This window comes from Protomyctophum bolini (assembly GCF_963924005.1).
Source record: "Protomyctophum bolini genome assembly, chromosome: 2".
Taxonomy (NCBI): Eukaryota; Metazoa; Chordata; class Actinopteri; order Myctophiformes; family Myctophidae; genus Protomyctophum; species Protomyctophum bolini.
This window is the reverse complement of record NC_137863.1, coordinates 51,597,108-51,622,987: the sequence shown is the minus strand read 5'-3', so window position 1 is coordinate 51,622,987 and position 25,880 is coordinate 51,597,108. Positions and strand designations below refer to the sequence as shown.

Genomic DNA, 25,880 nt, shown 5'->3' with positions numbered 1-25,880 from the left:
AGTTAAAGCTCAGATAAATCCCGTAAAGCTTAATGGACAACAGCTTCCTCTAACTGCTTTGGGAAAAGAACCAACCACTGACTATAGCCTTTTACTGGCTGAGCTGTTTCCCTCCCTATAAATAGAAACACCTTATAATTTAAAAGGGCGGAAGGACAAAAAATGTGGGGAAACATTTTAAACGAGAAAGGAAAAGGCACAGAGAATCCTGGCACAGGCAAGCCATGAGTCCTCAAGGACGAGGAGTCTGTCTCCATTCCCCTGGCAAGGTCCATAGGTAATTAGTACTGACAGCTGGTGTTGTCCACCAAAGATCACGGCTGTAGCCTCTCTCAGAGCCCTGTCATGCTACTGTCCAGCCACATAATGGCCGTATGCTAATGATGCTAATTAGCGGGAGGTGTCAGAGCGCTGTTTGTTTCCTGTCATCCATTGGCGCTCCCAAGGGTCGAGGAGGGAGGAGACAGGTAAGACAGAGCAGTGGATTATCATTAGAGCCATGCAGGGCCATTACCACGGGCAGCCCAGATCACTATCCTGCTGCTGTCCCCAACAGCAGCATTCCCACTCTTTTAGCTGGAAGCTGGAAGGCTTGCATGCAAACACAGCTATAGTGCCATCTATGGCGGTTACAACGGCTTGCCATTATGCTCATAGAGTCTAGGGCATACACACATGTGAGGCTATGATAATCAGCCGCCACAGCAAGTGTTGAGTCGCAAATATTACAGTACGAGCAACCTTGTGTTAGTTAAATCCAACAGTAGCTGTGCATTTCATCTCCTGCTGTACTGTACCTACCGCAGTACCCATATGGAAAAAAAAATACTAAATTTGTATATGTTTTACATGAAACTTGTAGTTAATATATATGACAGTCAAAGCAGATATAAGATCCATAGTATTTTTTTGTAAAGTGAAACTTATATAATTTTGTCATTTATATGAACTATATAAAACAGTCAAAGCACATATAAGATCCATAGTATTTTTTTGTAAAGTGAAACTTATATAATTTTGTCATTTATATGAACTATATAAAACAGTCAAAGCACATATAAGATCCATAGTATTTTTTTGTAAAGTGAAACTTATATAATTTTGTCATTTATAGGAACTATATAAAACAGTCAAAGCACATATAAGATCCATAGTATTTTTTTGTAAAGTGAAACTTATATAATTTTGTCATTTATAGGAACTATATAAAACAGTCAAAGCACATATAAGAGCCATAGTAAGTTTTTGTAAAGTGAAACTTATATAATTTTGTCATTTATAGGAACTATATATAACAGTCAAAGCACATATAAGAGCCATAGTATTTTTTTGTAAAGTGAAACTTATATAATTTTGTCATTTATAGGAACTATATAAAACAGTCAAAGCACATATAAGAGCCATAATACGTTTTTGTAAAGTGAAACTTATATAATTTTGTCATTTATAGGAACTATATAAAACAGTCAAAGCACATATAAGAGCCATAGTACGTTTTTGTAAAGTGAAACTTATATAATTTTGTCATTTATAGGAACTATATATAACAGTCAAAGCACATATAAGAGCCATAGTAAGTTTTTGTAAAGTGAAACCTATATAATTTTGTATCTTATAAGACCTATATGTGACGGTAAATCCACATACAATATTCTTAGTAAATTAGTATAAATTGAAATACATATGTGTGTTGTCAAACTTGTAGAGTTGGGCAAACATCAGTGAAACCAAAATCTGATAGGATATTGTATAGAAACCATACAATACAGGCCATGTATGTCACAGAGACATCCAAATTAAACAAAACCTAATCTTACAATGAAATAACATGAGATGACAAAATAATGAGTTGTATTCCCTTTTAAATTTTATGACTCCTACATTATTTAAGATCCCCCCACCCAGTGCCCCCCCCCCCCCAGCCAGTGTCCTCCCCAGCCAGTGACCCCCCAGTGTGACACCCCCCACCCAGTGCCCCCCCAGTGTGATGCCCCCCCCCCCAGCCAGTGTCCTCCCCAGCCAGTGTCCCCCCAGTGTGACACAAGCCCCCAGTGCCCCCCCAACCAGTGCCCCCCCAGCCAGTGCCCCCCCAGCCAGTGTCACCACCATTGTCCCCCCATGTACCTCCCAATGCATTTTATTTTATACTGCTATGGTAACTTATAAGAATCTTCTAAAAAAAAAAAAAAACATAAAGAGAGCATATCAAACACTTCACATATGTCAGGATGTGTCTGGGTAGCTCAGTCGGTAGAGCTCTCGCCTTAAGACCACAAGTTCGTGGGTTCGATCCTGGGCACTGGCAACTCAGCGTATGAGTAGCACAGCTTGGGTGCGGCAAGTGATGCGGGAAGAATTGGGAGTTGATGGTATAGTAGGTGTGGTGCTCTATCTCAGCAACTATCTCCCAGGGGTCTATAGCGCATATGTTTTTTATAACTATAAGGTATAATGTATTGGCTGACATATAACAATGTTATAAAAATCATATAAAAGAAGCATACTTTTCTTGTAAATTAAATGGTTACAAACTATAAAATACATACTATAATGGTATTTTTATATATGGAAAAGGATATATCTCATATAATTTAAAACTACAAACATTGTATGGAACATGTAAGGAAAATACAGTTTGCCATGTACTTACCTCATAGATCACATACATGTTGTTTACTTGATTCATACATGATTCACTTTATTGTCTTATATGAGGATTGTATGAAAGGTGCCACTTTCAAGAGTTCACATATAAAATCTAGTATGTACTTTACATGACATACATGTAAATGACATACATAAAAAATGTAAATACTTACTATTGGAGGCAACAGGACAACATATATGTTTCTTCTACTTTTTTTTCCATATGGGTATGTATGTGTGTGCTTCTTAATGCATGCTCAAACAGTATAAGTATATCTCGCCAGAATATGCAATTAATTGGCCCATGTCTTCCTGATCCTCAGAAGATCACGCACACGATATACTGCACGGTTGGAGGAGGATCAATGATACAGTGTTTCTCATATTGAAAACAGAAAGCCATATAGAGACAAGGCCGTTTCATTACTGGCGACAGACAGAACCCCTGCCTTTGGTAATTATATCTACCTGGTTGTCTCTGTGCGTCCAGCAAAGCCATTTCCATCCTTGGGATTATTCTCTTATCTTAATTTTCCCCAGGTATAACAATGAGCTCGACACTCAGTTGTTTCTGGGTCCCAGCTGGCAGCTTGGAGGAACTATATAAATGCAAATGCTACTTTATTGTGTTTATATTAAAAGGGAAGGGAAGCATGGGAGTTTGCTGCCTGGGTCGCTCTGGTTGGCTTCTGTTTCATTAGGAGAAGTCGTTACTAGTTGGCAGCTCTCAGATCCTATACTGGTGAGGGATCTCTACAGCAGTGCTTCCCAAACCTTTTAGCCCATGACGCAAAGAGACATTTGCCCGGGACCCAATCTAGTGAAAATAGCTGATCTACAAGCGCACAGCATGTCGCTTCGTGCCACATTAATGAGCTTGTAGATCGGTTATTTTCACTACTTCTTTGTTGTCTAATTCGTGGAATTTCTTAAAATTTGTATTTGATTCATTGAAATTACTTTTGTGAAATCATTGAATTTGTCTTTAATTCATGAAATATTTTAGACTCAGAAAAATGTGTCCGTGAACCACAAATGGGTCCTGACCCACTGTTTGGGAACCAGCGCTCTACAGTAGGGATTGAAGTTTCTAACTAGATTTTTTTTAACAAAAACTGAGAAAAACGAAGGGAAAAAAGTGTGGCTATAATGAAGAACATTTCTCATTATTCATCATAAATACATATTTTTCTCTCTCTACAGTAAATAAAGATAAAGAGCATGGTAAATTGTTCTGAGATGACACAGTACGCGCAGCAGCAATTATTTAGCTGTTTGCCGTAATGGTGTAAAGCAGCATATAAACAAACATGTTTTCCTCTGTGCCTCTTCTTGAACAAACTTTTTTTTCTCAATTCCTCAAATTGCTTTTTCCTTTCATTCTTTTAAATTGAGAGTAGCCATTAAAATGTTACCCCATTTTTTGGTGCTCATTATGCTAATTAGACCTCCCCACACATTTGTGTTGCCACTGCTGTTGTACACTACTGGCTCACCTACCAGTTAGGAAAGGAAACCCCACTGGGACACCACTGCCAGTCTTAACTGGCCACGTATAAGTAAACATAAAGCGAAGTTGTTGTATAGTTCAGCTTCACAATGTTTTTCTTCATTTCTCTTCCGTGTTTCCTATAATCGCTAGCCAGTAGGTTCCAGTAGAGCCTACTTGCACCACTGCATGGTCTTGATGAGTAACTTACTGGTGGTTATGGGTTGATAGCATTAAAAGCAGGTGTGCCAGTGCTGACAGGTGCCGCTCCAGCCCGTAAGTTTAGATGCAGCGTGGTGGGCCCCCTGCTCCACCTGAGCACTTTACACACTGCCCTGGTACGTCTAGAAAAGAAAAGCTCTTATGTCAGACTACTGTTCATAGACTATATAGTTCCGCATTAACACTATTGTACCATCTAAATTAGTGTTAAAACTCAGTGGCCTTGGTGTGGGCTCCATCTGTAACTGGCTATTTGATTTTCTGACAGGCAGGCCCCAGTGTGTACGCATAAGAGAGAGATGCTCATCCACAATTCTCACCAGAACCGGTGCGCCCCAAGGCTGCTGCCTCAGTCCTCTGTTGTACAGCTTGTTTACGTTTGTGTCGCCAGATATGAGAATAACATCATAATTAAATTTTCGGATGATACCACAGTGATCGGACTAATAACCGACGGTGATGAGAGGGCCTATAGGAGGGAGATACTCCCTTCCAAAAAACGCTACCAGAGCATCAAATCTCGTACCACCCGTCTCAGTAACAGTTTCTACCCCCAGGCAGTCAGGCTGCTGAACAGCTGACCTTGAACTGTATTGCACTGTTTTGTCACTTCACTTGCACTTTTCTTTCCCTGTTTTTTTGTCTTTTTCTTGCACTATAGATGTTTGTTTATGTCCTGTGTATGTAAGACTGAGAGTGCTCTGAGCAAAATAATTTTCATTGTATTTATACTCTGTATCTATACACATGACAAATAAACCTGAACCTGAACCAATTCCTCAAGTCACTAATACTAAGTACCGCTACCTGACATGAAGCTACAGTATAGCATGCATTACTAATACTAAGTACCACTACCTGACATCAAGCTACACTATAGCATGCATTACTAATACTAAGTACCACTACCTGACATGAAACTATAGCATGCATTACTAATACTAAGTACCACTACTTGACATGAAGCTACAGTATAGCATGCATTACTAATACTAAGTACCACTACCTGACATGAAGCTACAGTATAGCATGCATTACTAATACTAAGTACCACTACCTACTGTAACATGAAACTAGCATGCATTCCCAACTAGGTCGGTGCACGTGTATAAATAAGCCATTGATTGTACTATATCTATTTTAACAATTGTAAAGTTGGTCACGTGGCCAAAAGATGTGGCCACTAGCCAATGAAAACGTGTGCGAGAGATGTGGCCACTAGCCACTGAAAACATGTGGCCACTAGCCTTAGCCAATCAGAGCCAACATGTGCATGCTCACCCACACCCCGAGCCTTCCCTACACGGAACACTAACCACTGTTGCCTATGCTGTTGCCCCAACAGGCCCAGAAACAAGGCCTTTTAACCACGCTACTTACACACACTACAACTCGCTTACAATTCGCAAACCTGGCAACAGTGCCCTGTCAGACATTCAGAATCTGTTCTCTCTCGGCTCTCGCAGGAGAAGAGAAAGAAGGAAGGGGAGGAATTATAGGCTCACTATTTTGCTTATTCCTTCTAAATCTCTGTATATAAACTATATCTATCTCAGCGATCGTCTTAGTTACATCAACATTGTTGTTTGTCAATAGTTCTTTTTTGCCTAAGTAAAACAATTAGACTGTTCGCTACTTCGCATTGGCTTTTCATTGCACACACACACACGCACACGCACGCCTGTAAGCCACCCCCCCACATATCGCTTTGCCTCTTTTCTCGCAGGCAATTTCCTTCTTCCCATAGTGCGCGGCAACGTAATCTGGAATGAATGTTCGCGAAGCGGGCATGAAATTCTAGTATCTAACGATATTAGTACTCTGGTAACGGGTACTGCACTGGGGATGTTCTAACTACACATTGGGTATTGCATAACCTGGTGTGGCATGCATTCCCAACTTGTATCGTTCCCAAGTTTCCCAAAATTGTTCCTGACTTGGGGCACCGGTCTAGTTTTTATGAATAATTGCTTATTTTCTTGTCACTACATTGAGAGGAAGCTCAAAGTACAAGAATGCCTGCAATGTTGTGATCAGCTCTATTGCATATGCAGGTGAAAATCAAGGCCTTTATGTATTTGTCTTGCATCCCTAAAATATAGTGTTCCACTTGGGAATCACAGTCATTGTCACTGTCTCTCATGACGGGGCAGCAGCAGCATGCATGCTGGTACTGACTCAACATGATGTCTGTGTCCATCTCTATTAGGTGTCTGAAGTGGGACCCAAATTGGACATCCATGTCCCCAATCTCACTCCCTATAGAACCAAGCTGTTCCCTGTTCAAACAGTCCAAGCTAATTATGTTCGCCTGGCAATGTCATAAAAGTTACATTAAAACGCTGAAGCTCCAATTCTGTCATTAGTGTTATCTTCTGTTACTCTCACCTGCTTCAGTTAAAGTTGTCTCTTCAGTCTGCCAAGTAAGTTAAATATAACCCTTGAGGCCTAGATCAGGGCTGCTGAGCTCACAGCCATCTGCATACTGCCCAACAGGCTTAATGTAGAAGTGGATATGGCTTAGCTATTTAAACAGGATTCAATAACAGGGAGAACAATGTGTTCATTACAGACCATGTTATAGTCTGTAAGCACAGAATATCAATGCATTAGATTGCATTGCATCAATGCATTAGATTAGGAAATAAACAAATATGGATTTTAATTAAAACCTAACTTTGGGGGCCATCTCCTGTGAAATAAAGTGAGGAAGATTTTCCTTCGAGGGAGGCCAGTGATAGCTTTATATCGGCCCCTACCGACTTGGATTTATGCATGAGTTCTGTTTAATGGTATCAACACAGGCGGTTAGAATGGCTTCCCCTCACCATTTCAGCACTCTAGGGGAGACGGTTCAATTACCGATAGGCGAGCCACAGGAGTGCACCGCGTGTGAAGACACTAGACTGACAGCTATTTAAGAGGCAGCCTCGTAAAAGAGATTTGTGCCCATCTCGACTGGCGCGGTGGCGACACTGGCTCCGACAGAGGGGGCATAACGGCTGCGCTGGTGACTTTCTCTCTGGCTTCCTCCCGCCTTAATCTGCAGGACTGAGTGCTCCCCGCCCGCATTATGGATCATTTAGTAAAGACATAAAAGCTGAGGTGTTTTCACATGAAAAGTTATTTCTTCACTACTTCCAACGTGATTCATTCCTATAACATCCACATAAATGCACAGAAAGAGAGAGAGAGAGGGGGGGCTTGTGGCAGAAAGAGAGAAGGACAGCTTAATTTAAACTCAATCGTAAAATGGTGTCGCACCGAACATAGATCTATACGTCACAATGAGCTTGTAGATCAGCTACTTTCAGAGTGGGACGCCATCGAATGATGGATTACATCAGGCTGAAGAGGGTGAGAAACCTGCCATGTCATAAAAGCCAATGGCTGTCTTTATCAGCCACTGACTTGTGTCTTTTATTGGATTTGCACACACACACACACACACACACACACACCTCGGCTGTGTCAGAATCAATTATGTCCGACACCCTTGTGGCGTGCATAACGGTAGATGTTCCTGGTCACATAAATAGAGGTGGTTGGCAGCATGTATTGATTGTATGATATGATGCACCTGCCTTGTCACATTCCCCTCTCCTGTGATCCCACTGCTCAGCCACATGTCTCACCTATGGTTAGTACAGGCTGTCCTAATGGTGACTTCAGCAATTTGCAACATCCTGTGCCTTCACTCTGAGAGAGAGAGAGCTCCGGATGCTATACTTGACAAAATGGGAGAAAGAATTCTCGTAGTGGAATAGTTTAGAAAAATAAGGGAAAAAAAGAGTGCTCGGCAGGGGGGGAGTAGAGAGAAATAAGAAAGAAAGAAAGAAAGAAAGAAAGAAAGATAAAGGAGAGATACATTTCCCAAGGTCTTTTTTTCTCGTCTTGATCCCTGATTTACCCTGGATTTGTATTGTCTAAAAATTCCATCCATGCATGATGCCGTTTCCTTTAAATCATCTTATAAAGACATGGCCTGAAGTGGAAACAGGAGGTGGACCACGGCTATGCTGGGAATATTATTGCAGTTCAGATGCGTTCACTAATACTAATTCCTGTAGTGTGTCTGTAATTTATGTCCAAGAAACATCTTTGAAATCTTGACATTTTAACTTTGATTTGATTTGATTAGATTTATATGCTCAGCTTACTGCATTGCAATTAATTCACACCAAGAATGATAATTTGAACTATAATGATGATGATGTGAACATCCAGACTGATTAACTAACGTTCTGTAACCACTGGCTGTGTCGGAGCCTCAACATGTATATTGATGACTTCTCCAATATTCATAGTTATTATAGTTAATGTTCTTGGTGTGGATGGAGGCAGATGAAGAAAACCAGAAGGGCATATGTTCACAAAATTATTTAAAGATGAGAGGTCCTTGAACAGATTTCATAGTCGAATGGATTTTCCTTTGAACGTGTTTTCTATCAGCAATAAAGTGTACTTATTGAAATAAACACCCCGTCTCTCTATCTCTACTCCTCCATGTTGCTGAAAGACACACACCAACCAGCAGATACATTTTAACTGGTATCTCATTCTCATCTCGCTTCTTTCTTTCTTTCTTTTCTTACAGGATAGAGCGACAGGGCCGAAAAATGTTCCGGCAGGCTCGGGAAGAGAATCAGGGATTTTCTGTCAGGCATAAAAGCTGTACTCGTCTCGCCTTAACTGCACTCCTCGCAGGCACAGAAGCACTACATGCTGCCCAGGCTGCTTCCCACTCTGCAGTCCTGATTCTTCTAGACTTATCAGCAGCATTTGACACAGTGAACCAGCTGCTCTTAGACACCCTAGCTGATCTAGGCATTGGTGGGACGGCACTAAAGTGGTTCTCCTCCTACCTAACCGACCGGACCTACCAGGTGTCTTGGAAAGGTCTGCTATCATCCCCCCGAACCCTCCTAACTGGGGTCCCACACGGATCTGTACTTGGTCCCCTCGTTTTCTCCCTGTACACTAAATCCCTTGGCACTATCATCTCTGCTCACAATCACTGCTATGTCGATGACACTCAACTGTTTCTATCCTTCCCCCCCCCCCTCTGCTACTCATGTGGAAGAGCGCATCACTGCATAACTGGCTGACATCTCACAGTGGATGTCTTCTAACCACCTCAAGCTGAACCCAGACAAGACTGAGCTTCTCTTCTTCCCAGCTACTGTAAGTCCTGCCCCATGCGGGAGCTTTCCGTAACCTTGGTAACATCTGTCCCAGCAGCCAGGATCCTTGGTGTTGTCCTGGACCGTCAGCTCTCGTTCAAAGCACACATTACAGCCGTCACTCGATCCTGTAGGTTTACACTCTGTCTACAACATTCAATCAGACCCTTCAGCCCAGCTCCTTATCCAGACATCAGTCATGTCAAAACGTGACCATTGTACCTCCCACTGACCATTGCAAAGCCTTTAATACATTGACAGGGCTATTACAGTACATATTCAAACTAAACAATGCCACTCAAAGCCACACTATGGAATTCTTTGTTTATTCTGTGAGTAGATCGTGATCACATCCAGATTAAAGATTGCTAAATTCTCTTGTCCATTCTGCTCGCCTGAGGATGCTGTGGCCTATCAGTCAAAGTGACCTGCATCGGTAAGAGTTTAAGAGGCTATGTTGCCGACAGGGCAACATAGCCTTAGGGGCCCGTATGTTTAATCAGCCGTTAGTGAGGACCAGTGCAAAATACCACTGTGTTTCAGTGAAAGGGGTTATCCTGTGGAACAAATGCAAAGACGAAACAATGTGAAACATGGAATAAGAATAGAATAGCTGGGTACAGTGTGTACGCATACGTTTTTGTGTGTGTGTATAAATGTATGTCTTAAATCTAGTTCTTCCTTTATTTCCTTTGCCTGTTCATTTATGTTTTAATATGTTTGAAATAAATAAATAAATTAAATTAAATTAAATGACACTGTGTCTCACCCACTGTCTGCCACTCATGGCACCCAAGTCCTGTCTAACAGAACGGCATCAATCACAGGACCAGCTTGGTGGAAACGTTTTGCATCGCCATGATTCTACACAGTCCCCTATCCATCAATCCCTCTCCTCTCTTCTTCTCTGTCTCCTGACCTTTGGAGTGGCGGACAGGAAGTCCACAGTGACTGCCTGCCAAACGGTTTGAATTTGATAGCCAACTAGCATGAATATTTGGAAATTGAACATCATGGTTTGCCGTCAAATATTAAATGCAACAAGTTAATAGATCAATTGAATCAATAAATAATGAAAAGAAATTACAATTCAATAAAATAATCAATTCATAATCTATTGTTGATTATTCTATTCATTGACAGTTATCGATAGAATAATCACTAAGACAATAATCAATACTACCTAGTTAAAGGTACGGTAACAGATAGGGGACAACTATTGATATTAGTTTATATACTCCTATCTAAACAACAACATCATATGGAAATAGAACTGATGACATCATGTATACTCCGTTGACAACACTTAACACCAATAGAAGTTAACGCCAATAAATGAACATTGTACTAGCATTTAAAATCAGATTTGCAAAGCTCTGGAAGCCTCTCTGCTGTAAAAAGGTTCAAAGGTTACATTAAATGTATATAAATGATGAGTGATACGTGAGTTTGCCATGTTGGACGTCTCTGTTGGGGGTGGGGCAGAGTTAGCTGTTCAAACCCTTTTTTCAATTTTATAAAACATATGAGAATGCCAAATTAACATACGTATTTTCTTTTTTTACGTTTTGTTGTCCTCTGAAGGCGAGGCGAAGGTTGCGAAACGCCCGCAGACACGCAGAAAATAGAGCACAAAGGATTCACAAGCGGAGCTTTTATGCACAACCTGCGCACCGAGTTCCATTGGTTATAGTGGCAGCGTCAATTCTGTCCCCAGTGTGGCCCGGGCCTTAGGCATTGCAAAAGTAGAAAGACAAAAAAAAGAAGAAAATCCCCAATGCTAGTTTCACACCTCAGGCAACGGTCATAACTGTATAGATTTGTACATACAGTACATTGCATCGCTATGAATAAACACACACACACACACACACACACACACGCACACTGACCTAAAAAAGTTTCTAGCCATCACGATGAAAGCAAAGTGTCATAATTATAATTTGCCAAAAAATAAAATAAACTTTTGGAGCATATACACAGCCAACTGTAGGCCTATTATGCTCACTATATAACGTGCCAGTAATTAAAACATATAGCACCCTTCTTTAGAATTTTTTCAAGAATATATGAAGTATTTTGTTTTATAAGTATTGCTACCCCTCTTTTACTTGAACAGAACAAAGGAAAAAAACTAAACAGTATTTTAAAAGTAATGATTTGTAACCGTCAGTCTTCTCTTTGTCCTCTGTCTTCCAGTGGCAAAGCCTGCAGTTTATTCCATACTGCAAGAAACCTCTGTTTCAGCAAGACTCTTTTTAAGTTTCATTCCATATGTCTTTACCAAGCCTTGTGAGTATTAGTACTATGGGGTGGGCAACTTTGACAATGGAGAGGGCCACTATATTTCCACACTCACTCCAGAGGGCCACATTGCATACTGTTAGATGTGCTATTTTTGCTATTATTTGAATTGAAATCATGTGGCCCCTGGGCCGCCAGTTCCCCATGTATGCTAGAACATCTGTGGACTACAGTATAACCTCTGTATAATGATACTACTAGTACCATTCTTCCAATAAGAATGAGTTTTTCCTCTGGAACATCCGCTGTGGAGACTACAGTATAACCTCTGCCCCGACCCTGGATTGTTGGTCTGTGTCTCCTGAGCTCGCTCTTCAAAGAGAAATCTTAGAGTATATATTAATAGAGACGTCACCGGATTTCTCCTCCCATCCACTTGCATTAAGTTGCTCAAAAGCGATTTCACTCCTCCTTCCAGGTATAGGAACAGAGTGCATTCTGGGATGGATTGCCCAAACACATTGACCATGGCCATTGACTATCATTGCGCCATTTGCGCGCGTTCACCTATGAAACATATAGCGTTCACGTGTCATTGCCCAAATAACATGAACGTGCGCAATGATAGTCAACAGCCCAGGGCTGGCTCAAGCTGCAATACCAAATTTCGGCCACTATGTCCATTTCGGCTGAGGGTTTCCTCTCGGTGACGTCTCTATTAATAAATACTCTGAGGTTCGCATATAGGCTCAAAAAAGGGAAACGACATACATTTCCTGGTCTAGGAGTGGGAGTGAACTACAGTGCAAGAGGGGCGTCGCTCGAGTCGAAATAATGGTGACATCGCTGTTTTCTAGCAGGGAGGGGAGAGCCGGAGGGGGAGGGGGCGGGGGCGGAGTTGGTCAGGGGCGGGCAATCGGTGAACCAACATTCTCCAGCGCCTGCTCCATGCACGCCCACCCCCCTTAATTGAAATCCTTGCATACCTACAGGGTTTTGCTTAAAGGACCACTTCACCACTTTTCAAATATCTTCATACAGTATACTATAGGTCCTCACTAATAATCATGATTATTGGTCTACTTGGTCTGTGTCTCATAGGAGGGCTGTGGGCAGTTCAGAACCATCTTCCAGTGACATCATCGATGGGGAATACAAGCTAATAGAAACTGCAGGCTTTCTATACTGAAAAGTTGCAATGCAAAAATTGTATTTGTTGCAATAAATGGTCAATATATTCTGACATGAGTGTTTCCTGTCTGAAATATACTATAGTATAGTCTCTCTCTCTCTCGTTATATATATTATATATATATATAGCGCCTATATGGTTGCTTTTGCCTGCTTTAAAGCCACCTTGTACTTTGCAAATGCATTTTTTTTAAACAGTTACTACAGTCACCTGTTTCATTTCTATGTATGCTTTGTTTCTCTGTAAACAAACAGCCTATAGAGGGTCTAAGTATTTAATGGTCCGATATATTAACCTACTTAAATCCTCCACTTTTGTCCTTTGACCACATTTCTTCTTGTTTTTGGCTATTAATGTTCCCCCAGAATATGGATGCTGGGGTTCAAAGTGTTCAAACCATGGTTGGACCAAGTAAATATCTTCGAGGAAAATAATGTGTGCATGTTAATGTATGGATTGGTTTATGTGTGAGAGTGTTTGTTGTTTGCATGTTTGTGTCAGTCCTGTTTGTTTGTTTGTATATTTGCCAGGTGACTTGACAATCTAGAGACCCGCAGATGCAATTTGTTTAGTTTACTATTGTTTCCCTATCCCCTAGATAACTGATATCATTATATCAACATTACCAAGAGGGTGGATTTTGGACTGATGACAGGAAGAAAGGTATCTGACACATAGGCTGTCTCCTGTCTGTGGGCTGGGCTGATTTAATACCTAGTATTACGTGTGTGTTATTAAAAGACAGAAAGAGGTGAGCAATATACTGTAGTCAAAATCATTGGCACGTCCCCGGAGATAATGTGTAGCAAGTTATTGGCTTATATCTGTTGGAGGAATATCAGAACGCTCTGAAGAAAATGCTATAAATAGCAGATCTAGTTATTCAAAAATGGCCATGGGGAATTGCATCATCATCAAATAATCCAGGGAAAATAACATTTTGATTGTATCCTATGGTTCAAGAGTTATGGCCCTTGAACAATTTGGGGTGGATACATTTGGGTGCTGATCGGTCCACTAGTTTCCAAGATGAACTCAAGATGAACATATACAGACAGACAGGAAGAATATAATTTGTTCAATTTACTATTGTTTTCCACAGAGAATAACTGATATCAGATATAACCATTGCAAGAGCTTGGATTTTGGACTGATGACAGAGGAGTATATATTCAATAGTGACCTTGGTGGAATGGACTGAAATCTTTCCTCTAATCTAATAAGAGGGTTTGTCCCTTTAAGAACTTCTGCACACTGTTATTGTCTCACAGCTGATAGTTTAAAAGGCAGGTTGACGGGCATCATTTGTGTGGAACCCATCATGGAGAGAGTGGTGCGACTCACCCTTCTTGGGTTGTTGCTGGCTTTTGGTACTGCAGCACCAATCAAGGTAGGGTAATATACAGTATGAATATGACATGCATGTATTGGGGTGTGCTTAAATTAGAGAGTAGAACTTTCAACTGTTAACATAGGGATATTTAATATGTGACATCACGTGACAGATAAAAGTTCTATATTCAGAAAATGTGTGTTTTCTTTTTAATGCAGACTAGAGATGAGCTCAGTTGAAAGCTTTTTTGGAACATTATAATTATTGAATCTTTCCAAATAATATTAGACGTAGTAGTAATATGAGCACATATTATGTGCTCATTTAGTATTACTAGTACTACTACGTCTAATAGGGTAGGGTAGGGTTGGGGTTGGAATACGATATTATCGTCATTCCAACCCCAACCCTACTCCCCCATTACTGGTAGAACGAAACATTCTTAAACCGTAAATTGACAAACACCACAAAAAGAGGTGAAGGACCTGCTGACTGTTGTTTAATACTTCCAGTGTGTGAGTGTGTGTGTGTGTGTGTGTGTGTGTGTGTGTGTGTGTGTGTGTGTGTGTGTGTGTGTGTGTGTGTGTGTGTGCATGCGTGCGTGGGTGCGTGCATGGGTGTGTGCGTGTGCCTGTGTTTGTGTTTTTGCAGAAAGTAGTAGTACCTCTGGATGTACAAAGGCCTCTCTTGTGAAATGCAAATGGTAGTTGAAAAATGAGTAGTTGGGTAGTTGATATAAGGGGTGTTTCTGCCATAGGACCAATGAGATTCCCAATGTGCTATTCCTGCCCAACTACTTTGTTGTCAGCATTGTTTTTATTCTCTGGTCAAGTTCTGGTCAGTGGTCACTAAGTTGGGTTGTGTTTTGTGGTGTATATTTCTAGGAGGATTGGGACATCTACAGCTTCCACATCAACTCCACTGTGACCAGTCGCTATGCCACCACTGTCATCACCAGCCGTGTTGTCAACCGTGTGGACGCACCCAAAGAAATACATTTCCAAGTCAGGATCCCCAAGAATGCATTCATCAGCAAATTCAGAATGTGGGTCTCTATAGAAATGAATAGGAAACACTTTCACTTAACGCAAATCATGAAGAGTTTCGGAAACTGGTCTTCTTACCCCGGAGAATGCATGACAACTTATTAATTATTTATGAATAATGAATTGTATACAATGTTGTATGACAGTGTCAATCATTGGAAATCACTGAAATTGTCTAAACTGGAAATGTGATGCTGCTGTACAGTACAGTAACCTCTGAATCACATTGATCCCAGTTTCATTCTACAGTACAAATTCTGCAGGCTTCAGCTCTTTTACACTGTTGGTCTTTCTCAGGCGTATTGAAGGCGAGATGTATGATGGTGTTGTGAAAGCTAAGGAGCAAGCACAACAGCAGTACACTGAGGCTGTGTCCCGGGGTGAAAGTGCCGCTGTCGTCAGGTAAATGGTGGCGCTTGATGTTCATTTTCAGCGTGAAATAGTTAACATTCATGTTTTAAAAACATTTCTTTCCTTTTGGTACAGTTCTGTGGGGAGAACACTTGAGGAGTTTAAGACCTCTGTGACTGTGGCTGCTCTCCAAAAGGTGACCTTTGAACTCACATACGAGGAGCTTCTGAAACGAACACTGGGGAAATATGAGCTGCAGATCCACGCCCGACCCATGCAGCCTGTCAAAGACTTCAAGGTGAAATACAGTAGGAGTCAGTGATACGAAATGCTATCAATTGTAGTCGCCATTGTGAAAATAATGTGAAAACTAATACAGTTAGTCCTTGGTTCTATCACTTAACATGTGTGTTTTTTTTTTAAATGCCAGATGGATGTATACATCAATGAGAAGCCGGGCATTACGTTTGTCCAGGTTAAAGGAGGATTAAGTACCAATGCGAGTCTAGCCAATGCTGTTACAAAAACACACGCTCACAACCAGGTAACGTTACTGTCCAGTGCAGTACATTATTTTACAGGGCAATATCGAGGAAAGTTACAGTACCAATGCTAGTTAACACTAACACATCATGAGTACCGGTAAGTACTTTTGCTTTTACAAATATGGGAATGGTTTCAAAAAATATGTTTACTTAATGTTTTTACAAATCCATGCACACTAATGACAACAATATGCCATTCACAATATATTGTACACCTTTCTAAATAATTTATACTCTAGACTAAGTAGGGTTCTGCAGTTGTTTATGTTTCTTAATAACATTAGAATTTAATATCAATATTTTAACATTCTTTTCTAGCCCCTCTTCTATTTAATATTAGCCTTGTAATTTTGCAATTAATTTGTGTGAACGGAACGCATACTGTAAGTAATATACATTACTTATCCCAGAAAGTAGTAAAGTAGAAGTAAAATCAAAGTAATTCACATTCCATTTTGAAAATAACTTCTGATACACTGCCCAGTACAAATTTAATTTTATACAAAAAATGTAAAGGGTAGCCTATATCTCAAGTCTATTGTCAGTCTAAACTATTTGTTTGTGCATGATAAATATACTATATGTGAACTGAATTGTTACAGGAAAACCCTAATGAGTGATGTATTCTGTTCCTAGGCTTGGGTGCATTTTTACCCTACAGAGCAACAACAGGTCAATTGCTGTGGAGAACAGGGAATGAATGGAGATCTGGTTGTTGCTTATGATGTCAACAGGGACGTCTCACTGGGAGACATCATGGTATGTAATCTTAAACCTGCACTATGTAACTTTCCTCGATTTGATCCCAGTTTCCTGCGAAAATGTGTACCATTGAGGTAATAGAGCCTGCCTGCTAGCTTGCTCAGGAGATTAATTGAATCTTGACAATCAGGTCAAAATTGGTTTCAGAATCAATCAGATCCTGTGTCCCCAATTGTGTAAGCTATATTGTAGACCACCATACAGACAAAATTACATTGTATTAGTGCAGCTTTTAATAAACACTTTAAGTGCTATAGAGTGATGTCTGTTCTTCGCATACATAAAAAATCACACCTGTGTGAACCAAGTGGTGCAACTCCCCTCTCTAAAAGCTGAATAACTCCTAATCTACGGAGCTCTCCATGGTTTGGTCCATTAGCGCGATTTTCGGAGGTTTTTGCTGATAATCCGGTGGTCTAGATGGAAACATGGTGCTTTCTAGAGCAAGAATGGCTATATTTTAGCTCGCTAGCATTGACGCTATTTATGTAGCAACAACATCCACACACGGGTGCGGGTGCGTGCGCACACCAGTGGTGCACGCGCACATGCACGGCACTACACACACGGGTGCGGGTGCGTGCGCACACCAGTGGTGCACGCGCACGCATGCGCACACCACTCGTGCTCATTGACATGCGCACACCACTCGTGCTCATTGACATGCGCACACCACTCGTGCTCATTGACCTACACAAACAAACAAACAGGTACATAAAAGGTACTTAAAAACAAAGAAGCAAAGTGTAGGAAAACAACATATGCAGTTCAATCAAGAAATATAAACAGATTACAAATTTAAGAATGAAAGCAAAGTTATTTTATTTTGTCTGTTCACTTTTTTGTTTCAACACTTTAAATTTCACTTGAGTTGTCACATGCTTGCACACACCTGGATAAAGGAGGTATCCCAAATTGAAAATGTATTTTGTTTGCACTAAAGAGCTGAGTTCTAATCTTTTCAGTAGGCCTACTGACTGTACTCTTTTTTTCTGCCATCTAAATTCCCATAAAGGTGTCTGGCGGGTATTTTGTGCATCACTTTGCCCCAAGTGGTCTCCCGCGCATACCAAAGAATGTTGTCTTCATCATTGATCGGAGTGGCTCCATGCATGGCAATAAAATGAGACAGGTATTGTTTTTTTCCATTTCAAGAGCATACTGTTGTTTACTCGCACTGACTCATTGAAATGTTGCCATAGTGCCATACACAACATTTACGAAGTTCCTCTAATTTACGAAATGATTAATTTTCTCAGACCCGTCATGCTCTTCTACACATCTTGGGAGACCTTGCGGAAGAAGATTACTTTGGTTTGATCATTTTTGACAGCTACGTTTCCTCCTGGAATAGAGAACTCTCCCAGGCCAATAGTGAAAACCTGGCAGCTGCCAAAGAGTTTGCACGGAACATCCGAGACGCAGGAGGTATGGTTCTGATCTATATACTCTATTGCTATCAGAGCTTGTGACACCAGAATGGCAATTAGAGATGTGTTTTTCTTCTCATTTTAGGCACAGACATCAATGCTGCCGTGTTACAAGGTACGGAAATGCTGAAGCGAAACCCCAGAAATGGCTCTGCATCTCTTCTTATTCTTCTCACTGATGGCGATCCAAACTCAGGTAAATTGTTTGCACTTTAAAAAAAATCATTTTCATTATCCTTTACAAATTAAGACTATATTGCACATACAATACGTTGCTCACAGTATCCAACCAATATTGTTGGTTATCATTTCAGGGGAGACAAATCCTAACCGGATTCAGGCAAATGTAAGAATGGCCATAAATAAGAAATACCCACTCTACTGTCTTGGATTTGGAAATGATTTGAAATTTGAGTTCCTCGAGACGATGGCATTGGAGAACAACGGAGTGGCACGACGGATTTACGAGGATTCAGATGCTGACTTGCAGCTGCAGGTTAAGAGACATTTAATTTCATTTAATTTAATTTCAGTTTGTTGTGTAAGTTGTGTTTGATGTAGAGTTATTTACAATGAAAACTGCAATTCCCAGTCAGTTCGTTAGTTAGTTAGTTCGTCATGTGGCCTGTCACGAGGCATGAGCATAATAGTCATGTCATCACGTGACATCATCAGTGATCATCAATATTAAGCCCATATGTGGAGATCCCTGATGTCATCAATATTGGCCAGCAACTCTACATCTTACCTCAAACCCTTAGATCTCCATATATGGAGCTGACCTGTTCGGACATTCTATATGTTGATCCTTCCCCATCCATCCTTCCTCTTCGATGTCTCCCTTTAGACTGATACCTGTCCATTTAAACTCTATAGACGGGGCCTGCCCCAAAGTTATTAGTGCAGCCCAGCAGCCGGAAAAAACTAAAGTTCTCAACAGGCCCGAAAATTAAGGCCCGACCCTACCTGGGCTCTCATCAAACCCTGTGCACTCAATACACTGCCCCCCTTGGATCTCCATATGGAGCTGACCTGTTCTGACATTCCATATGTTGATCTGACCTCATCAAACCCTGTACACGCAAGACACGCTCCATATATGGCCAGTACAGAATAATTCCATATGTTGATCTGACCCCCATGCCAAAGCGCCAGCGCTCGCCCAGCAGTCTGCTGTCACCCAGGCGGATATGTTGATTTGACCCCCCAGGTATATACAGTAAAATAATCAAAACAGACCAATCACAAAAAGTATATGAAATCAGTAATCAGTTACAGCTTTTAGTTATGTTGGCAATTTTGATTTGCAATAACTGATGATTTCATTTGAGATTTAAAAGCTTGCAAATCAACGTCATTATTAATGTCCAATGGACGGAGAAATTCCTAAGAGCATTGTCTGAATTTAGTTGTTATTTCACCAGGGTTTCTATGAAGAGGTCGCCACTCCCTTATTGACAGATGTGATAATGATCTATGTTGGTGGGATTGACCTAACCAAGACCAACTTCAGCCAGTACTACAATGGCTCTGAAATTGTGGTGGCTGGACTCATAGACAACAACACTGAAACATTTACTTCACGGGTTGTTGCCCTTTCGGTAAGGAAAGCTGCATGTGTACACAGGGAGAAAATGACAATGAACTTTTTGTAACATATGCTGCATGAACAACATACAAGTCTTTTGTCATTTGTCTGACACAAGGATATATTTTGATGATCATAGAAAAGCATAAAGATGGAGTTTGAGTCTGAGAAAGATAGCAGGCTAGAGTCCACTGGAACCATTTCTGACAACCACCTCCAGAGGGTCTGGGCCTACCTCACGGTGAAACAGCTCCTGGACAAAGAGTGAATATGCCGTTATATAATCTATTCTAATCATTGGCATATTCTGTGCCGCCCATCCATCGCACGGGACTCAGAATTATATTTACTGCTGTTTATTAACACCACTGTGCTGTAAAACACCGTAGAACTGACATACAAAACAAGACAACAAACAAAACAATGAACTTGGGACATTCATAGTTACATCCACAATAATACATGACTTTCACAATAAGATTCACAAACAAATACAATACTGACCACTTTGCCTGCTTGCACATGAATGGTGGGGGGGGGGGGTCGACTTGGATCCTTCAGTCTTTCTTGAAAACCCTCTTTGTTTTCTCTTCTTTTCTCTATGTTACTTTACTTCATTTATTGTACTTAACTTAACTTTCTTCTGCTTTACACAGTTCACTTTACTTCGTTCACTTCACTTCTTAGTTTACTTTACTTCTTCTGGTCTACTTTGCTTTCTTCCTTCCAACTGCTTTCTTCCTTCTGCACAGAGCTCTCTCTCTCAGTGATCGCATGCACAGTGCACTCTCCTTCAGTGTAATGAAACTTCTGCCCTCTCTCACTCACAAACAGGTGTAACCAACAAGCTTAATTATCAGAATACAGACGCAACCAAGACATATAATTGAGAACCCTCAACACATAGAACACACATAAGCGCCCCCAAAAGGACAGGATGAAAACCTTGACATGGCTGCAGTAACAGTGTCATAATCGTTATATAATTTACATATTTACGTCAACAACTTTACAACACATGTGTGACATCATGTGTCGATGACTCAACTATAGGTTGCAGTTATCTGGTGCTGAGAAGGAGAACGTGAAGAAAGAGCTCCTGGAGCTGTCTCTGAAATACAGTTTTGTGACGCCACATACATCCATGGTGGTCACAAAGCCACCAGGGGAGAACACACAAGTTCTCCATAAACCCATAGAAGGAACAGGATCCTTCTATCCCCCAGGATCAATTGGTAGGCCAGGCCAAGCTGGTCTTGGTGGAGGAAATTACGGTACTTAGTCCTATTTTATACTTCATGTCATAATAACAATGTGTTGTGAGCTGGTAGACGCTATTGCTTCTTTTGTTTTAAGATTTTATAAAGATTAGCCTAAAATGACATGCCCAAAAACAGGGACACCAGGTTGGTAGTTAACGAAAAGTCCCAATACATTTTGTAATACAGATTTTTTTATTTGGTTTTCAGCACCTAACCCTAACCCTCAAAACTACCCCCACACCCTGACACACCTGTCAAGGTCAAGGTCAAGGTCAAGGTCAAGGTCAAGGTCTTACCTGTCAAGGTCCAGGTCTTACCTGTCTTATTATCAACCGTTACCCCCTGATTATGATCAGGGGGTTTACCATGATCAGGGGGTTGACCAAAGTCAAGGCCAAGTCATGCCGACTATGGACTATGAGGCCGAGGGTTCAGCATATCAGGGGGTTTACCATGATCAGGGGGTTGATCAAAGTCAAGGCCAAGTCATGCCGACTATGGACTATGAGGCCGAGGGTTCAGCAAGTGTTATCTCGGCCACCGAAGTACCACCGACAACACAAGGTATTGTGCATGTAACTGTAATAAATACTATTTGCATAAAGTCACAAATTTCAAATAAAACAGGCTTTGGTTAGTTAGTTATTGATTGATGAGAAAGAAGAAAATACGCAATGAGAACAATATGCACAAATAAGACGCATGGTCCGAAATGTCGTTACCCGGATTTGAACACATGGCCTTGTGGTGACCTCTAATGATGTTCAACAATGTACACAACAATGTAATGTGATGAAATATGATATGACCGTATTACCTTTATACTTTTATTTTACTTAAGGACTGAAATACAGGACCAAAACAGACACACAATAAAATAAAAGTATAAAGGTAATAAGGTCATATCACATTTTTAAGCAATACTGTATATCCAGATTTTTTTTTTTTATATAGTATTATATTAGTTAGTGTTGTTTAGATTTCACTGGTCTACATACAGTTTGATTTCAGGTAAGTTGTTTAATTTTTAAATTTAAAAAATCCATGCATGTACATCTACTATAGTAGTATGTACAGTATGTGTTTGTGTTTGTCTAATTTGTCATCTCATTTCTCTTTTTATATCTATTTCTTTCTCTCTATCTTTCACTATATGCGTTCTACTAGTTCCATCTCCTCTTCCTCTGCACCACAAGTTTCTGTTAGGAGCTGAAAACCAGACCGTCCCACTATGTTATGACGTCAGTGCCAAACATCTGAAATTACTGCAAGATCCCGACACAGGTGAGGTCACTGCAGTATATTATCCTGCATCTAGATTCTATTTCTGTTTGGCTATAACCTTTATAGTACTTTTAAATACACCTTTTGGTGTTTTAAACATTATGTTATAATTTAGCTATTTTTTTAAATCGTGAAAATATTTATTTCAGAAGAAACTTTAAAAATTTCGAGGTCAGGCCTAAATGGGTTAATTTCCCTAAATGCCAGTTGATCTGATTATTTCTACACATCTTACTCATTACTATTGTGTAGGCTATCGTCACAATCAAATGACTTCAGGACTTTAGTCACTGCTCAGGCTCGCCCGCCTAGTGGCGAAAAAGAAAACTTCTGGGAACTCAGATTACTGCTCAGGGAACCATGCTTACAGCAGTCACCCAGGCATTGTTGTGAGTTGGTGTCTCCTCTGCTGTCCCAGGGTTGTCTGTGAATGGGGAGCTCAGCCAATCACTGCAGGGGGGCCTCCAGAAGATCGTTATTCACTACAACAATGATCAGCGCATTGAGGTGAACACCAATTCCATCACTGTGCGAGACGGACAGCATGTGGAAGCTTTCCACTGGGGCCAGGACCACGCAACAGCAGGAAGGTACCAAAGCCTGCGTTTCTTACCTTATGCTGTATATTCAAAAGTGATCAAACCCATGGTGTACTACGTCATAATCTAGTTTTTAGTTTGTATACTTAATACTTTGTTAGGCCCATAAAAAGTAGAAGTAAAAGTATGTTGGGATGCTTGCTTGTATGTAGTGCCACACTGATTCTGCGGGACAATGAGATGGACGTTTCAATTGGAGATACACGTATTGTCATCCTGCTTCATCAGAGGAAGGGAGAGAAACTTCTCTGGCCTGTCTTGAGACAGTTCCCATCAGGAAACAATGCTGAAGGAATTTTAGGTGAGTGAAATAATATATCACGTGTGTAAAAATAACAGATTGGATTTGTGTGTGTGCGTGTGTTATCACTATATCAGAAATACCTAAAATAATTATTTGTCTAATGATCGTCTGTCTTCCAGTGGCAAAGCCTGCAGTTTATTCCATACTGCAAGGAACCTCTCTTTCAGCAAGACTCAGAATCCATAACAGGGAGGTTACTGCTCTCAGGTATAGTCCAATAAATATTATTATTATTATTATCACTATGAAATACTATGAAAACCTGCAAAACCTGTCAGTCAGTCCGTCCGTCACTCACGCCTCATGACACGCTCCATATATGGCCAATACAGAATTCATTCCATATGTTGATCTGACCATCTGACCTCGTCTGACCTCATCAAACCCTGTACCCTCAAGACACTCTTAGTGGTGTAGATTAGGTGAGTGGCGTCATTGAGGGGGCAGAAAACAGCGCTCGAGCAGCCTGGAGATGTGAGGGTGACGCAAATATCAGCAATTTTAGGCATGTGTGCAACATGCAAGTATTGTACAGTAACAACTTTTTCACAGCTTGACGCTTGACACAGAGTCACGTGAACATTTTGGTCATCTTTACAGTTACTATTGTTGTTACTGCATTACTTCATAATATCTATATCTATATCTTCATAATCTTCCAATAAGAATAATGTGTTTTTCCTCTAGAACATCCGCTGTGGACTACAGTATAACCTCTGCCCCGACCCTGGAATGTTGGTCTGTGTCTCCAGAGCTCGCTCTTCAGAAGGAACTGTCTGACTTCCTTGTGACACAATTATAACTGTGTGCAGGCTTGCAGCATTACACCAAATAAATCTCCAACTGCTTAAAACGAAACACTTACTTGTTTAATATGAAACATAGATAAGTTGTTGAATAAAGTGTTGAGTCTAATTTAGACTTTGTCATACAGTTACAATGAAGTATAAAGTAAGTTTCACAAGTTCACAGTGTCAGTTAGTTGTCACTCACTTGACACCTCTACCGGTAAAAACGGACCTGTCTGTTACTGGATAAATATTTATGTCTTGTTGTTGTTTAAACTTAAAGGGTAAAGTCAAACAGAACTGCCTTATTAAATAAAAAATAATCTTTTGTAAATTCAAGTCAAGTCCAGGATTTACATTCATGTTCTCTCAATTTCTTGGAAGTTGAGCTATTAAAACAGTATCAATCTGATTTTGTGTTTGTTTTGTTTGCACTGAATCTCTGCTCATTACATTAATCATTTTACTAGTGTATTTCATTGTTTGCTGACTTTGCTCCTCTTCAGTTAACACTGACCTGACTTCACTGACTCGCCTCATTAGTCATTAGTCAGATTAAGTTGAAGTCGCACACACCAGCCGCACACACCAATTATAAAGGATAAAGTGCGGCCAGCCCCGCCCCCTGCTATTAATTTCAATGGAAGTTGCTCAGTTGCGTTTTGAAGCACCCGGAAGAATGCTCTACTTCCGCATTTGACCACCAACGGAAGTGCAAACAAGCGCTCAATGTTAAACCCCATGCAGCGGCGCGGGGTTTCCTCGTGCTAAATGCATGGGCCCGCCTGCAGTTCCAGCTCTGACCACTACCACAGCACCTCAAAGGCCCTTAAAAGTAGGCTCCAGGCTTCCCAAAACAAACTTGTCAGGCTCCTACTTGGCCTCACCCCCCGAACCCACCTCACCCCTGCCCACTTTGACAGGCTGGAATGGCTTAGGGTCGAAGACAGAGTACAGCATCTTGCAATGGGTCTGGTCCACAAGATTCGATACACCACCAAGATATGCATGTACCTGTCCAAATACTTCCTTAATGTTAAAGAAGTCCACACCCACAGCAGCAGAGGGAGTGCAACAAACCATGTGCAACCCAGATTCGGCACAAACAAGGGACTAAATTATTTTCTTTTACCTTTTTACCTCCCTTATGATGAATTCCCGTTCTGCTCTTTGGTTTTATATAAGTGTATACTTGGGGCACGGTGGCTCAGTTGGTAGTGCTGTCGCACTGGGTTCGATTCCCGCTCGGGATGCTGTGGGTGCTGGCGTACTTAAGTACGGTACTTAAATGTACTTAGTTACCACTCAGGCCTCTACACTATTCATCATTAATTTATTGACAGATCACTTTGCCTGTCCTCCAACCAAGGCTAAACAAAAACAGCTTTTGAATGATATAGCAGATGCCAGTCAAACAGACAGGCAGGCCCGGCCGCTGCCACTGCCCAGTCTCTGCTGTGTGTGTGTGTGTGTGTGTGTGTGTGTGTGTGTGTGTGTGTGTGTTACTCTGAAAATGAATATGCCCAAGGCAGCTTCCTGATTACTTTCTCATTATAATGGCAGAGCGTTTTTCATGGCGGTGGGCTATACGGTTGGCCATGAAACAGCAAAG

General features: G+C 40.9%; 2 protein-coding genes across 2 annotated transcripts in view; one reads left to right on the top strand and one right to left on the bottom strand.

The window, feature by feature from the left end:
* LOC308325059 (cadherin-22-like) overlaps window positions 1-25,880 on the bottom strand; it is a gene marked incomplete at both ends in the record, with an annotated part of 124,648 nt that overhangs the window by 72,014 nt on the left and 26,754 nt on the right. The window lies entirely within an intron of this gene.
* LOC308325949 (inter-alpha-trypsin inhibitor heavy chain H3-like) lies at window positions 14,298-24,282 on the top strand (the record flags this gene model as incomplete). Its single annotated transcript, XM_080778734.1, has 16 exons — window positions 14,298-14,366; window positions 15,194-15,354; window positions 15,653-15,757; window positions 15,842-16,004; window positions 16,137-16,250; window positions 16,888-17,010; window positions 18,029-18,145; window positions 18,273-18,441; window positions 18,529-18,639; window positions 18,758-18,939; window positions 19,868-20,044; window positions 20,171-20,295; window positions 21,085-21,266; window positions 22,461-22,577; window positions 22,996-23,167; window positions 24,168-24,282. 16 exons carry the CDS (start codon window positions 14,298-14,300, stop codon window positions 24,280-24,282), a joined length of 2,202 nt encoding a protein of 733 aa, XP_080634860.1.